Consider the following 16051-nt stretch of genomic DNA (forward strand, 5'->3'; position numbering starts at 1 on the left):
AGAAGGTGGTGGTGGTGCAGGGCGGCCGAGAAGGGAGGAGGGAACTGTACAACCTGGGAAAGGAAACCCAAGCAGTGGAGATCACAAATTCGGTACGTCTGGAAGTCTCTGCACCTCCCCACTGCCTGAATTGTCCAGTTCGGCACTATCGCAGTCCGAGTCTTCATAGGCTGCAGGATCCTAGAAAGAGATGAAGTAGGTGAGGAAAGGTAGAGCCAGAAGAGAGAGAGAGAGAGGAAGGAAGGAAGGGAGGGAGGGAGGCAATGGCAAGGCATGTTTTAAAAAGTGACTTATGAACATTTTTCACACTGAATGACCATTGCAGCATCCTCTTGGTCATGTGATCAAAATTCAGATGCTTGGCAACTGACTCATACTTATGACGGTTGCTGTGTACTGGGGTCGTGTAATCACCTTTTCGTGACCTACTGACAAGCAAAGTCAGATTCACTTAACAACCATGTTACTAACTTACCAACTGTAGTGGCTCACTTAACTGCGCTAAGAAAGGTCGTAAAGTGGGGCAAAATTTTCTTAACAAACGTTTCATTTTGCCACCGAAATTTTGATCTCAATGGTGGTCATAAACTGAGGACTACCTGTAAATTTGTTTTTGCTGCTTGACCATGCCTAGAGGCAATGGTGGGATTCAAACAGGGGAACCACCGGTTCTCTGTCTGGATGCCACTTCCGGAAGTCCATTCTGGGCCTGGGCAACAAAAAATTAGCTGCCGAACAGGTGCAAAACGGCTGAATCCCACCACTGCATAGATGCTACATGATCCATTTCCCCATCACGGGGAAGGAAGAACGGGGTCTGCAAACAAATCCAAGGCCTTCCATGGAAGAAAAAGGTTGGAAAGTTATCCATAAATGGTTTGTGTTATGTTCTTTGAAGCTTTGAGGGGTAAGAACCAGATTCTTAAAGCCTCAGAATGAAAGCCAATAAATTCCGGATGCCGTGAGTGAAGGCAGACAAGTTATGGCTTTAGGCACTATTGGTACAAGTTGAACGTAATAGTTGAATGATGCTGAACCAACTTGAACGGTTCTCTTCCGAAGCCCCTCCCTCATAAGTGGACACCACTGGTGGTAAGTCTGTGCTTGGGGAGGACGTGAGAGACCCCTAGTCCTGAGAGAGAAGGGTTAACATTTACTCAATACCCACCTCTCCAGCATTCTGCTCAGCACTGAGCTGCCGTTTCACAAGCTGAATGGCGGCTTCCTTTTCAGACAACCCATCGGAGTTCCCCAGAATGTCGTCATCTGAGCGCTCAGCATCCAGGCGTTCATCTGTATTGGTACTGGGCACATCGGGGGTGCCACCACTGTGGGAAGCTGTGGTGCCCTCACTGCCAGTGCCCTCCTCACCGTCACCATCTGAGAAATTCTCGGAGCTGAAGGTGGAGAGAGATTGCCGCTTGCTCCTAGCCTGAGGCCACCTAGGAAAGACAGCGAAAGAAGAGAAAAACTCCAGTCAGCTTGAAACAGAAGGGGGGAAAAAAGAAGACGACATCCAGGAAGGAACCTGGGTTCCAGATGGAACCAGCCCACTTGGTACCCAAGCTTCGAGAGATGCAACAGCAGGAAAGTCTCCCAAATTGTCTCCAAATCCAACCTGCCCTTTCCCATCAAACCATCCATCCCTAACTCCCTTGTGTTTCTTGACTTAAAATATGTCACGTCCTGCTCCACCCAGGAACCTGAGATTATAAAACTGATCGTTCTAGAGCAGAGGTGTCAAACTCAATTTCATTGAGGGCCACATCAGCATTGTGGTTGCCCTCGGGGGGGGGCGGGGGGGTATGGCCAGGGTGGGCGCGGCCTACTGGGTGGGCGTGGCTAGAGTGCGTATGGCCTACTGGGTGGGCATGGCCAGCTCTACATCATTGGCATCAAGGGTGCCTATGGGGGCTTGGGCAGGAGTGGGACAGATCTGGGGGTCTCTGGCAGAAGGAGGGTCTCTGGGCCACGGCCAAGGCAGCAAGGACCGTTCCCTCACTGTTTCCAGGATGGCTTTGGGGGCCACATGAAACCACTTCGCGGGCCGGATCTGGCCCACAGGCCTTGTGTTTGACATGTCTGTTCTAGAGAGCATGAAGTTAGACAGAATGTAGCTAGAGCCACAGAAAGAGAAGGAAATATGTGATTACAGAAAGGCCTTTATGCTGGTCGTGTCAAACTATGGAATGTCCTCTGGAAATTGGGAAGCCCAGAATACCTTCCTGTGAAATTTAAGACAAGAATCCACAGTTCAGACTACTGGCTCCAGGTCAGCAAAACAGCAAGTGTATTCTCTTGCTTTATTTAACCTACACCGTATGCTGAATATATATTGAGAGAAACTGGATTGGAAGAAGATAAGCATGGTTTTATAACTGGAAGAAGAAACATCAATAACTTGCTCTGCGCCAGGGGGTCTTCAGACTTGGCCCTTTTATGACTTGTGGGCTTCAACTCCCAGAATTCCTCAGCCAGGCACGCTGGCTGAGGAATTCTGGGAGTTGAAGTCCACAAGTCATAAAAGGGCCAAGTCTGAAGACCCCTGCTCTATGCTGATGGCATTCCAGTGGAAACTGCAAATGATCTGGAAGCTCTCATAATGAAAGCCAAGTTATACTCTGAAAGGAATGGGAATGTGATTAATATCAAGAAGACCAAGTTCATGATAACAGTACAGCAGCCAGATTTAGAACTGACAATTAAGATACTGAAGTGGTGGATAGTTCCTGTTTCGAGACCGTCAGAGAGTAAAGGAATCTACAGTCGAGTACTGGTACTACACTGCAAACGTACTACTAGCAATTGGCAGAGTAGCAGTGAAGGCCCTGGAAATGATATTCAGTTGCTGTGATTTGTCTAAATTTATAAATATCACTGTTTCTAGGCAACTTTTTTTTTTCTGTGACAGTCTATGAAAGCAAAAGTTGGGCTTTGAAGAAGCAGGATAGAAAGTATATTGATGCTTTTGGTGTTGGAAAAGTCTCTTGGGAATACCATGGATAGCCAAGACAAACAAATGGATCATGGAGGGGGGGGAATCAAACCAGGGTTTTCAATTAAGGCACAAATGATCAAGCTCCAATTATAATATTATCCAAAGAGCTAGCTCTCTTGGGAGATGCATAATTCTGGAAACAGCAGAAGGAAAGATAACAGGAAGACAAACAGCAAGGTGGATGGATTAAATTAGTTTCCAATGGCGATCGGATAACCTAAAAGCCAGGCTGGACACAGATCATCCTGGAGAAAGTCTATGTCAAGGGTCTTCAAACTTGGCCCTTTTATGACTTGTGGACTTCAACTCCCAGAATTCCTCAGCCAGGCACATAGTCAATCAAAGGGGTATGTGTGTGTGGGGGGGGGGGTTGGAGTTGGGAACCAAATGGAAGTGAGGGAAGAGGCAAAAGAAGATGTGGACAACCCATATCACCACCTCTATACCCTCAGTCACTCCTCGCCAGGAAAAATAGTTGGAGTGAAGATACAAGCTTTCTCCATCTTAGTGGTCATTCCAATCTGCTGGACAGGCAGCAGGTGGGAAGAATACTCTACATCCTTTTTTCATGATTAGAGGTAGAAACCCCAAAGTAGAAGCACATAACAGTAAACAATCTCTTGCATATCCCTGTTTAGAATATAAGACATAGAATAATAGAATTGGAAGGAACCTTGGAGGTCTTCTAGTCCAACCACCTGCTCGAGTAGGAGACCCTATGCCATTTCAGACAAATGGCTGTCCAGTCTCTTTCTGAAAGCTTCCAGTGATGGAGCACTCATAGCTTCTGAAAGCAAGCTATTCCATTGGTTGATTGCTCTCACAGTTAGGAAAATACTCCTTAGTTCTAGGTTGCTTCTCTCCTTGGTTAGTTTCCATCCATTGTTTCTTGTCTTGCCTTTTGGTGCTTTGGGAAATAGTTTGATCCCCCTCCCCATCAAATATATCTTGTCTCCCCTAGTCTTTCTTTTCACTAGTATAGACATACAACGGTTCCTGCAACGGTTCTTCATATATTTTAGCCTCCAGCCCCCCTAATCATTCTTGTTGCTCTTTTCGGCACTTTCTAGAGTCACAACATCTTTTTTTTTATATTGTGATGACCAGAATTGGATGCAGTACTCTAAGTGTGGTCTTACTAAGGTTTGTGATGCACTTCTTGTGATGTTGATTCTATTCCTCTATTAATGCAGCCCAGGATTGCATTGGCTTTTTTTTTTTGCTGCTGCCGCACACTGTTGGCTCATATTCAACTGATTACCCACTAAGACTCCAAGATTCCTCTCATAGTTACTGGCATTAACCAAGTTTCACCTAATCTGTACCTATACAGTTGGTTTTTCTTGCCTACGTGTAAAACTTTACTTGTATCTATGCTGAATTTCATTTTATTAAATAGGGCCCAGTTTCAAGTCTGTCAAGGATCCTGAGCTTTTTCTTCTGGGGTGTTGGCTATTCCTGCTAGCTTAGGGTCGTCTGCAAATTTGATCCATCTGGATCATTTATGAAGATATTGAAGAATTCTGTTCATCCCTCTTTTCATTCAACACTTTCTCTCTCATTCTGGTATTCATAGTCCTAAACAATTGGCTTATTTCACCACTGCTGCCTACTCAGCACTGCTACTCAGAAGGAATTCCAAAGCATTTACAAATCTCCTTCTTGGAATGATTCTGAGTAAACAATTTATTTTATTTCTTCATAGACCACTTTTCTCCCACGATGAAGCTCAACAGGATGTGTGGAGTTATCAGGCAGACTCTTACAATCCCACAGATGTCTCTTCAATACAGCAATACTGAAATCTGCCGTCTCATTCTGTTTCCTGGGTTCTAGCTGTTTTTACAGGTGGCAGTTTTTGTAACCATGATGACTCTCCCTTTACTTTAAAGGTAAAGGTTCCCCCGCACATGCGTGCTAGTTGTTTAGGGGGCGGTGCTCATCTCCGTTTCAAAGCCGAAGAGCCAGCGCTTGTCCGAGGATGTCTCCGTGGTCATGTGGCCGGCATGACTAGACGCCAAAGGCGCACGAAACGCTGTTACCTTCCCACCGTAGTGGTCCCTATTTTTCTACTTGCATTTTTTTACGTGCTTTCGAACTGCTAGGTTGGCAGAAGCTGGGACGAGTAACAGGCACTCACTTTGTTACGCGGCACTCGGGATTCGACCCGCCAAGCTGCCGACCTTCTGATCGACAAGCTCAGCGTCCTAACCCACTGAGCCACCGCGTCCCCTTTACTTTACTGATCCTTAAATCATTATATGGGGCCACTGAAATTTGATGGCAACACTGACGTTTTTCAGAGATATTTTTAGGTTATGGTTAAACTAAAGGAAAAGAGATATGCACTTATCTTTCCTCTTAAATCTCTGATCCACTCTCAAGACATAAATAAGAAATGAAAATTTTCCACTCTACTCCACTCATTGATCCTCAAATCCTTGGAGGCTCAGTCCTAAATCAGGCAAATCCTCTCACCTTTGCCGGAGAGGGAGTTCAACTTCACTGTCCACTTCGCCCTCTTCTTCCTCTGAGGAGATACCACGTTTCTAAGTCAAGATGAAGGAAATAAAAAGAAACTGTGTCAGAATTTGTCAACTTTTCAAAATAGATCAGACTGGAAACAGCCGGAGCAAGGATCCTTCACTGTTGCAGGATATAATAATATAATAACAAGCTTGATGCTGCCAGAGTTTCCATCTCTCTGTCATTTTACAATGAATAGAGTCAGAGTGAGGTTATTTTGAGTTTCTTTTCCATGCTTTCCCCATTTCCCAAGACTGAGTTTTATTTTTCCCTCAGCAGGCCCAGTTTTCCTGTCAGGTTTATTTCTCTATTACTTTTATACAGTGCTTTTTTTGTAAAAGAAAAAGGTGCCGGAACTCACACATGTCATACAACCCACCTTGCCTACCCTACAAGGTTCCATCCAAAAAAGGTGCCGGAACTCCGTTCTGAGTGTTCTATGACAAAAAAAGCTCTGCTTTTATAGCATTATGACTTTAATAAAAGTGGATGAAACTAACTAAACTGTCCTGTTTGCCATCGTTCGCTCCCTAGAGATTAAAATGGACGATCTGAAACTTGAGCTGGCCACGAACAAGGAGTGTGTATCGGAGGTGGTGGCCCTTTGAGAGCTGTATGCAACGAAATTTCATTTTGATGTATGCCAATTGGTGTACATTCAAAGGGACAATAAAGTTGTTGTTAAGATAAGATAAGATCATCTTTATTGTCATTTTTTACTGCGGGCACAACGGCATACATCATAAATGAAATTTAGTTGCCCGCTCTCAAACACATATGACACACACCTAAAACACACTATAAACAACATATGTATAGACCCACACCCCTACATATACATAACAAATACATATTAAATACTTCTATCTTGAATACATAACGGAAGGAGGAAGCCTGAGAGTTCACAAGGTTAATGCTGTATGGAATGAAACTATGGCTGAATCTGGATGTTTTGCTACGGAAACCACGAAGCCTCCTCCCAGAAGGTAACAAGGAAAACAGGTCGTGAAGAGGATGTGTAGTGTCCCAGATAATCTTATGGACCCTGCTCAAGCAACACTTCTGTGCTATGTCCTGGATAGGAGGGAGGGAACTGCCAAGAATCTTTTCGGCCATCCTTACCACTCTCTGCACCACCTTCCTGTCTGTTGTTGTTGTTGTTGTTGTACTACAACCCAATTGTACTACAACCCAATTGTTATTACAACCCAATCACCAACAAAGGTTTGACCTCTTTAGCAACACATATATTTTGCTCTGACTTCAAGACAAGCCCTGCTGAGAAATGATTGGTCCAATGAGAGATTAATAATGGTGCCATTGGAGACGAAAGGGATGAGGCGGTCCTTAAAAGCTGGAGAAGGGCATTCACCTCGGCAGTTGTTTACCTGTTGCACTCAAGTTTCTTTCTTGCTGGTGGTATTATCGAGAGGAAGAAAAGGAGAAGGCAGCCACAGCCAGCATTTCTACAGGCTTTTTAGATCACCGTGGCTGTTGCCTGCCCATAAACCTATTTTCTTCCATATGGGAAAAGGAAAAAGAGGAGGAAGAAGAGTGGAAGGAAAAAAACGCGCCTACCTGGCTGCGGGTAACGGCCGCCCGGTACAACATAGCTGCTGGTGTGAGGTGCTGAGGCTGCTGTGGGGCCCCTGAGCGGGAACCCTTTCCCTGTTCCCGCTCTGCGTCTTCTCCGGGCTGCAGCCTTGCCTTCCCTGGTGGCCCCACCGCCCCCTGTCGAGAAGAGGGCGAGTCGGGGCTGCTGGAACAAGGCACCGAGGCAGTCTCTTCACTGGGCGTCTCGCTGCGAGGCTGCTCTGCTGGTGGGGATTCCGGCCCTGCCGCCACCCCCTTGCGGCCCTCGGCTCCCAACGTGGTGGAAATGAGGTCAGGGCTGGAAGACGACATCTTGCGCAGCAGCAGGTCGTGCTGGAGCCCTCGGAGGGCCGTGCAGGGCTCCAGGCGCTTGGCTCCTCCGGGATCAGCCAGCTCCCCACAGCTGCCCCGTGTGCTGACCTTACGGTAGCGTGACTTAGCACGGCGGCTGCGCCCGGGGGACGGGGGCCCTTTCTGGCACACGGGGATGGCGAGCTGAGGCAGGCTGGGGTCCAGGATGACCTCTGTCTTTAGAATGTCTGGCCTGCAGAAGTGAAACAGAGTTAGCCGAGTAATCTCTGATGCCAAGAAGGGAGAGGGTACCATAATTTCAATCGAACCCTTTAAGCCAGGGGTAGGCAACCTTGGCTCTTTTGTGACTCGTGGACTTCAACTCCCAGAATTCCTCAGCCAGCCGTGCTGAGGGGAAAGGGAGAGGTTCCCAAGCTGAGCCATGCTGGCTCAGGAATTCTGGGGGTTGAAGTCCACGAGTCATAAAAGAGCCAAGGTTGCCTACCCCTGGCTTTAAGCAATTAGCTCCTATGTTGCTACTCCTAAGGCTGCTTCCCCCTCCCACTTTTTGCAGTTTTGCTGTTGCTGCTGCTTTGCTCTCTTAGATTAGATTATTAATTTTCTGGAAAGAAAGTAATGAGCAAACTGGAATATTTGAAATATAGAAACATACTCAAGTAACCCTCACTTAATAACTGGTCGCTTAACAAACTTTTGAAGTTATGACAGACCCCAAAAAGTTATTTAACGACCTGTCCTTGAAGTTACAACTGCTGCACACATCCCAGGGGTTCATAGGATTGCATTTTGGCAACAGGTTTACATTTATGGTTACGGCGTCCTGTGGTCCTATGACTGCAATTTTGCAACTTTTTTTTGCTGGTATCTATCATCTTAATCATCTTTAAAACTGTCATAAAACTGAATCAGGTCACAGGGTGATATGCTTAACGATCACAGTAACTGTCAACTGAAATTCCGGTCTCAATTGTCGTTGTTAAGGACTGGCTCTACTCTTACGTGAATTAGTCATCCCATGATTACGCCTATTTAACAAGATTAATTTATATTGCTGCCCATCTCATCTAAGTGATCGAGGGCAGCTCACATAAATAAAAACAACAATTAGGAATAAAATAAAATAAAAGCCATCAAAGCCATCAAAGTAATTTGTGGGAGATTGCAATAAATTACTAATCATGCCACCACGAGATGCTGAATGTTTGGAAGCAAACTGAATACAACAAAGAGGATGGACAGGAAAAAATACCTAACGAGACTGGTCTGTCCCTCTACGTGGGAGCTGAAGTTGGGCTAAACAGACGCCTAGGTTCTGTGCCCAATACTTACATTTTCTTTCCACGTTGGCTCACATTATGCTACTACACATAATGGTCATTGTTAAATCCTTCCTGCAAAGGCCTTTCTCTGCAGTAGTTCACCTTTTGCTGTGTGGAGAGAGCTTTTGTGGCACATTCCTCTTCTTGATCAGCTTCTCCACTGTGTTGCCATGTAGGAGACTGCGGGATGGATGGTGCTTAAAAAGTCCAGGGTATTTCTTCTCTAACGCTTGCTCTCGCCTAGGAGAAGGATGCAAAGACTGAAAACTCAGGAGGTCACAGAGGAAAAAAATAATAATCCAAAGTTAATACTAGTCGCTTGGATAATGGGGTTTTTGAGGATCTTTTGGGACAAGAAAACAGGATGTCAGGGTCCCCAAAGAATAATAAGAATAATCAGATAAAATACCAGGAAGCAACTTTAATTTGATGATTGATTGAGTGGTTGCTTGATTCAACACCATTCAGAGAAACCCACACATTTCTATTTGTAGAGGATGAAGGATAACCTGACTTTAAGATGTGTTTGGATTTTAATTCCCCTTGTTCTGAGTGAGCATAATTATTGCTGGTTCTTGAATTCTACCTGATACGGAGGGGGTGCCAAGTTGAGAAAGGCTGGGTAGAACTTTCTGCAGCTTATTTTTATGCAGGGCAAATAGTTCCTTCCTTCCCAATGCAAATACTTGCAGGAGTTTGGGTTGGTACCTTCATTTTCCCTTATTCTGTGTTCCTTGTCTTATGGCCGTGACACGCAAAGCCCTCTCTGTGGGCACGCGTGCCATCGCCCCAGTCCTAGGCCTTCAGCTGGGTTTTATAAAACCTTTTTGCTTTAGGCCTCCACCACCATGTGCAAAAAAAAAGGTTCAATCAATCAGTCAATTTCAACTTCTTGTGGGGAAAAAAAAGATCTCACAAAGTTGGAATTGATTGACTGAACTTTTTAGTTCCACCCAGTCTGCCATTACCACCACAGCCACGCCCACCCAATGGGCCACACCCACCCAATGGGCCACACCCACCCAGCACCCGATGATACATAAGTGGGTTTTGGGTTGCAGTTTGGGCATTTGGTCTCTAAAAGGTTCACCATCACTGCCTTATGGAATAAAATAGTGCCCCAAGCAGAAGGTGTGGTGTTGATATTTGAGATCCAGCAAACAGGTCATCGGGTGAAGGGGAGGGTCGAGAGAGAGCTGGTAGGCCGAGGCTCTCTTACTGAATCTTTCCACTCTTGCTCAGTTAAAAATACATCCTTTTAGGAAAAGTTAGCTCCAAAGCTTAGCAGCCTTCCCGGACTTTGTAATCTTACCGAAGCAGCTCTTTCTCCTTCAGCTCCAACTGCAACATAAGGGAATTGAGCTCCATATAAAGGTTGTTGGCCCGTTCCAGTTTACGTTCGTAGTGCTCCCGGATATCCAAGGCATGCCTGCAGCAGGAGAGGGAAGCGAGGAAATCTTTCAAACATATAAACGGTCGTGATTTTGTGATTTATTTATTTATTTGTTTGAGCTCAAGCTTATCCTCTCACAACTTTTATATGGGGATCATCTTATCCTCACACAACTCTGTGAGGTAGAATGGGCTAAGAGTGACGGACTGGTCCAAAGCCACCAAGGAACTGAGAGGTTTCCCCCAGCTTTGATCCACCTCAATCACTACATTAGATTCAATAGCACACACAGGTTCTGTGGCCTGGAGCAGGGGTAGGCAACCTTAGCTCTTTTAGGACTCGTGGACTTCAAATCCCAGAATTCCTGAGGAATTCTGGAAGTTGAAGTCCACGAGTTATAAAAGAGCCAAGGTTGCCTACCCCTCGTCTGGAGAATGAAAACAGTGTTGTGGCACCAGGCTGCAAGCTCTGTCCCTTTTAGAATGGGCGGAGCTTGTATCACAGGGCTCTGACAATTCTTTCAGAGGGTGCTGTTCATTTGACAGTCCCTTGCAGGACCTCAGTCCAGGTATAAGAAACCAGAGACAGTTTTTTAAGATGCTTAATAGCAAGGACTCAGGCGAACTCAGAAAATTACAGGTCCTAGCATCTTTGGTAATTGATGGAACATCACTGCAGGTTTAAGAGTCATTAAAAAAGAGGAAGATGCGTTTAATAGGAGTAGATACATTTATGAAGTCAAATCTGTTTTATGTCTCGGTTTTTCTGTTCTATTTCTTCATTGTTCTTTCCTTGAAACAACAACACAAGAAAAAAGATGCTTCTCAAAAGACATACTTTTTGCAAGCAAGTTAGACAAATGCAGTTTTTATACATTTTTTACTATATGTATTTTCATATGCATTTTCTTCATTATCTACATTTTTCTTAGGATTTATTCTTCTTAAAGCATGTACATGTAAATGTCAACTGTTGCATTCCGGTTCGCATATAGCAGACATGTCAAACACAAGGCCCGGGGGCCAGATCCGGCCCAGGAAGTGGTTTCATGTGGCCCGCGAAGCCATCCTGGAAACAGTAAGGGAATGGCCCCCACTGCCTTGGCCCTGGCCCAGAGACCCTCCTTCTGCCAGAGACCCTCAGATCTGTCCCACTCCCTCCCAGGCCCCCATAGGCACCCTTGATGCGAACGATGTAGAGCTGGCCACGCCCACCCAGTACGCCATACACACTCTAGCCACGCCCACCCAGTAGGCCATGCCCACCCAGGCCACACCCACCCGGCCCCCTGAGGGCAACCACAATGCTGATGCGGCCCTCAATGAAATTGAGTTTGACACCCCTGGCATATAGGTTTCGGAAGTCGGGGAAAAAAAGTTTCAATTGAAATGCAAATTCAATTAATTTACCCATAAGATTAAGCCCAATTCAACTGACAGTAATGGTCATTAGTTTTAATAAAAGGAACGGCAGTGAAATAAAAGACAGGGGAGGAATTGTCAAGATTTTTGCTTCAATTTTGAGGAATGCAAAATTGCTTTGCTGATAGGGAAGCCCCTCCCTCTCCCCAAAACTGGTATTTTCAGCATGCCAGCCGATGTAAGGAATATACGTCATTATGTATAAACTTATCATGACAGGTGGCAGGCAGTCAGCCATTCCCAGCTCTGCATGAAAGTGTCAAGTCTAGAGTGGGAGGTTGAAGAGTGTCATTTTTAGTATCACTAGGAAAAGAACAGAGACATGTCCATATCGCCTCCAGAAGTGCAACTCAGCTCGGATGAGACTTCACCTTTTGTTTACAAATACATATATAGGCACAGAATCTTCTCTCTACGTTTTAATGGTTTCATACTAGCCTTACGGTAAGCCAATAGGAATTGCTGCTGAGCGCGCCAAAAGTCCCGGCCGACAAATGTTGCACCGGCAAGTTGTCTGCAGCAAAGGCGAGTTGGCAGGAACTTTGCATCCCTCCCTGCTGCCCAACTACACCATCTCAACTAGGTAAGTAAGAGAGGACAAGGAGTGGGAGGTGGGTTCTACGGAGTCCATGTGCACTTCTTCCTTGTGCTCACCTGTGTCAGCCAGGCTGGTGGCCTACCCGATGCTGGACCTGCACCACCGTCGCCTCGTCCTGTGCGCCTAAGTGGCCGTCCTGCATCGCCTGGCCCACACCGCCTCCGCCACCCGCACCGCGCAGCCCCGCCTTATAGAGCGGGCCTTGCTGCTCCCACAGCACCAGCCACACTGGCTCCGGCCCCAGGGGGCAGCCTGCCGCCAACACCCCTTGTGCCTGTGACCACAGCAGTGCCGCCCCACCGCCTCCCGCCTCCTGCGCCCACCAAGATGAGAGTTCCAGCACCTTTTTTGTTAGAAAAAAAGCACTGGCCTTACCTGAGCTCTTCCCGCCGTCGGTGAATCAACTCCTCTTCCAGACGGTGTAGACACGTCCCCTCTGATTTGATCTTTTCAAAATGGAGCTTCACTTCTTCTCGCCATTCGGCCTGGGGAAGGAAAAGAGAGCTCCATAAAATTCATTTCCCGAACCCTTCTGGCTCCAAGCCTAGAGAGCAGAAAACTGTTCACGATGAGGCTGCTCTTGTAGATTATGACACCCAGTGCATGGTATCTGTTCCGTAATGAGAATAGTGAAAGGTGGAGCTATTCAACCCTCGGCAAAAGATGCACTTTTTTTGTGAAAAGGTGTTGTACAATTTCAGAGGTGAGTTTTATTTAGTTCATTTTTATATTATTGTTCGTAACTGCATTGTAGACTACTTTGTAACATGGAAAAGAGGTCTGCACGTTTTTAACGCAATTTAGTACTAATTTTGCCAAGGAACCCTACCTGGGATTTGAAGTAGGTTTCTTGTGGTGTGGACAGTACGTCAGCAGAGGCAATGTCAAGGTGCAGTAGGATCTGCCGGAAAGACGGACGATTCCGAGGTTTGCTATTCCTGGTGAAGGAAGACAGAATACACTGAGGGGAAGGCTCACAGTGTGGATTCATAGCTTGTTGGGTGGTATGGTTGGGCCAAATTCAGGTCCACCTTTAGCAATGAAAGCTCATTTGATGTACTTGTGAGTAACAAAGATGACTCTGAAGAGATACATCATGGGAACTGTGTCCTAGTCCAGGGGTAGGCAACCTTGGCTCTTTTATGACTGCACAACTTTTGTATTTTGTCTACCAGTGGCCCTCGACGTACACCCACACAAAAAGAATTCCCAAGAATGTGGCAGCTGCTCCTCTCTCTATACCTGTGCTCCATTTTGGGTATGACAGTGCATACATGGGTGTGGAATTAAACTGAAATGTAAGGCGTAGAATTTAGAAACTGGCATGTGGTATTAAAGCTTGCTGTATTATGCATCAATACATCTTATTTCTCGGAGTATTGTTTATTCTGTTTATCAAGCTTTCATTATAGAAATAAATGTTCTTTCTGCTCTCAATCAAACTTTATATCATGAGTTTTCCTTAGTATGGTCATTAACTGCTCCATGTACAGATAATCCTCACTTACCAATCTCAATAGAGACTGACAACTCCATCACTAAGTGGCACAGTCATTAAGCCAGACATCACATGACAGCACTGACTTACGACATCAGTTGTCACTTCCTGCTGCGGTCAGTAAATAAATCACCCACAGTCATTAAGTGCAACATCACATGACTGTGACTTGTGACTTCATGCTTGCTTCCCTATTGACTGCTTGGTGGAAGCTGGTTGCGAAGGTCACAAACGGTGATTGAGTGACCACAGAAACTGCAATGTCTGCAACTGTGAGGAATGGTTGTAAGTCTCCGTATTCAGCACCCTCATGACTTCAAATAAAAGGTGGGTAAATGAGGACCAATTGTAATGTAGCAAATAGGAAGAAAAGCTCCTTGGGTCCCACAGTAAGCTTCTACTATGAAGCATTTTTTCCCTGCTCTGTAATCTACCTGATCTTCAGAAATAAATCAAGGTGAGTTCTGGAAAGAGGTGTGTTGTTCAAGTTTTCAACTTGACACCTTGAGACAGTCTTTCCTGTCTTAACACAACCTACTCAATAGGGTTGTTATGGTATAATAAATTGGAGGAGATTGCTGTAGAAAAGATGGCTGTAAATTACACACACACACACACACACACACACACACACATTATATCATCTGCCAAAATGTTGTCCAAACTCATTCAGTAATATCTGCTAGTAAACATCTTTTTTTAAAAAAAAAAATTCTTGATGTCCCCAAGGAATCTGTGAAGAGCTAAAGTCTGGAGGACCACACTTTCTTTAGCCCAGATGTAAAGGAAAGAAAACCTTGATCCCAAAAGATCAAACGTGAACTCAGCATATGTAAAGAGAGGCATTCCTGGAAATATATAATTCATTACAAAAAGACATATGTCATTTTGGGTTTCATATGACGTAATGTGGTTGACGTATTTCAGTCCCTCATGAATAGAAGCCAGAGGAAGTGTATCTGAAAAACACATTGTAATTGTTTTTCCCCAATTATATATCAGGAAGAAGACAAGATGTGGCAAAAGTCAGGCATTCTATTACATTTAATTGGCCTCCAAATTCTATTAAAACATGAATAGTAATCTTCCCAATCTAACACTCTCTGTAAATTTTAGACTACAATCCCCATCAATCACAGGCAGGACACTGCAAGGCTATCAGATCTGGAGCATATTCCTAGGGAGCCCCAGATGTGGAAAGCAGCATTAATATGTAAAGGCTGATAGAAATGTTCCTGTATGGTAAATACTCCATGTGGTTGTAATAGTGAATTAGATAGACTTCAATCTATTGTTCCCTTCTGGGAGGAGGCTCCGTGGTATCCGAAGCAGAACATCCAGATTCAGCCACAGTTTCATTCCATACAGTATAAACCTTGTGAACTCTCAAGCTTCCTCCTTCCGTTAAGTATCCAAGATGGACAGTGTTTAATATTCATACCTTATGTATATGTAGGGGTGTAGGTCTATACATCTGTTGTATATAGTATGTATGTTGTATATAGTATGTTTAGGTGTGTGTCATGTATGTGTTCACTTTGAGAGCGAGCAACTGAATTTCATTTTTGATGTGTGTCATTGTGCCCACACAATAACAATAAAGGTTATCTTATCTATCTTATCTTATCTAATTGATGTTTATTGTATAGACCTATTTAAGGAAGCCATTCTGTATATGCACAAAAAAGTATCACCTGGATCTCTGCAGGACCAAGGCAAATAAATAAGATTGGAGGATACTTGTGTCTCAATTTTCTGGAGCTTATATTATCTTAATAGCCCGAGAAGTGCTTTCCTTCTTTAAAGGTTTATTTTCTGAGTTTTGAAATTTATTTAGTTGGGTTTATAACTTATTTTTCAAAAAGAAAAGAAAAGAAAGAAACAAGGTTGCCTTCCTCCCTTTTTTATCCCCCCCATAGTGTAATCTATTTTTTAAAAACTTTCCTTTCCTCTTTCCCTTCCCTCCCTTCCCCCTTCCTCCGTTCCTTTCCTTTCCTTTCCTTTCCTTTCCTTTCCTTTCCTTTCCTTTCCTTTCCTTTCCTTTCCTTCCCTTCCCTTCCTTCCCTTCCCTTCCTTCCTTCCCTTCCTTCCCTTCCCTTCCCTTCCCTTCCTTCCCTTCCTTTCCTTCCCTTCCCTTCCCTTCCTTCCCTTCCCTTCCTTTCCTTCCCTTCCCTTCCCTTCCCTTCCTTTCCTTCCCTTTCCTTCCTTTCCCTTCCTTCCCTTTCCTTCCCTTCCCTTCCCTTCCTTCCCTTCCCTTTCCTTTCCCTTCCCTTCCCTTCCCTTCCCTTCCCTTTCCTTCCCTTCCCTTCCTTCCCTTTCCTTCCCTTCCTTTCCTTCCCTTCCCTTCCTTTCCTTCCCTTCCCTTCCTTTCCTTTCCTTCCTTCCCTTCCTTC

General features: G+C 45.0%; 1 protein-coding gene across 1 annotated transcript in view; it reads right to left on the reverse strand.

Annotated features, from left to right (window-relative positions):
* The window catches only part of MAP3K12 (mitogen-activated protein kinase kinase kinase 12), a gene marked incomplete at its 5' end in the record, with an annotated part of 33698 nt that continues 17647 nt past the window's right edge, over window positions 1-16051 (reverse strand). The window contains 8 exons of the mRNA XM_081318503.1: window positions 1-180; window positions 1169-1442; window positions 5477-5547; window positions 7103-7661; window positions 8851-8988; window positions 10061-10177; window positions 12536-12645; window positions 12990-13098. Coding sequence (XP_081174629.1) covers window positions 82-180; window positions 1169-1442; window positions 5477-5547; window positions 7103-7661; window positions 8851-8988; window positions 10061-10177; window positions 12536-12645; window positions 12990-13098 — 1477 coding nt within the window. The 3' untranslated portion in view covers window positions 1-81. The remainder of the gene's footprint in view (window positions 181-1168; window positions 1443-5476; window positions 5548-7102; window positions 7662-8850; window positions 8989-10060; window positions 10178-12535; window positions 12646-12989; window positions 13099-16051) is intronic.

This window comes from Vipera berus (assembly GCF_964194415.1).
Source record: "Vipera berus genome assembly, chromosome: 2".
NCBI lineage: Eukaryota > Metazoa > Chordata > Lepidosauria > Squamata > Viperidae > Vipera > Vipera berus.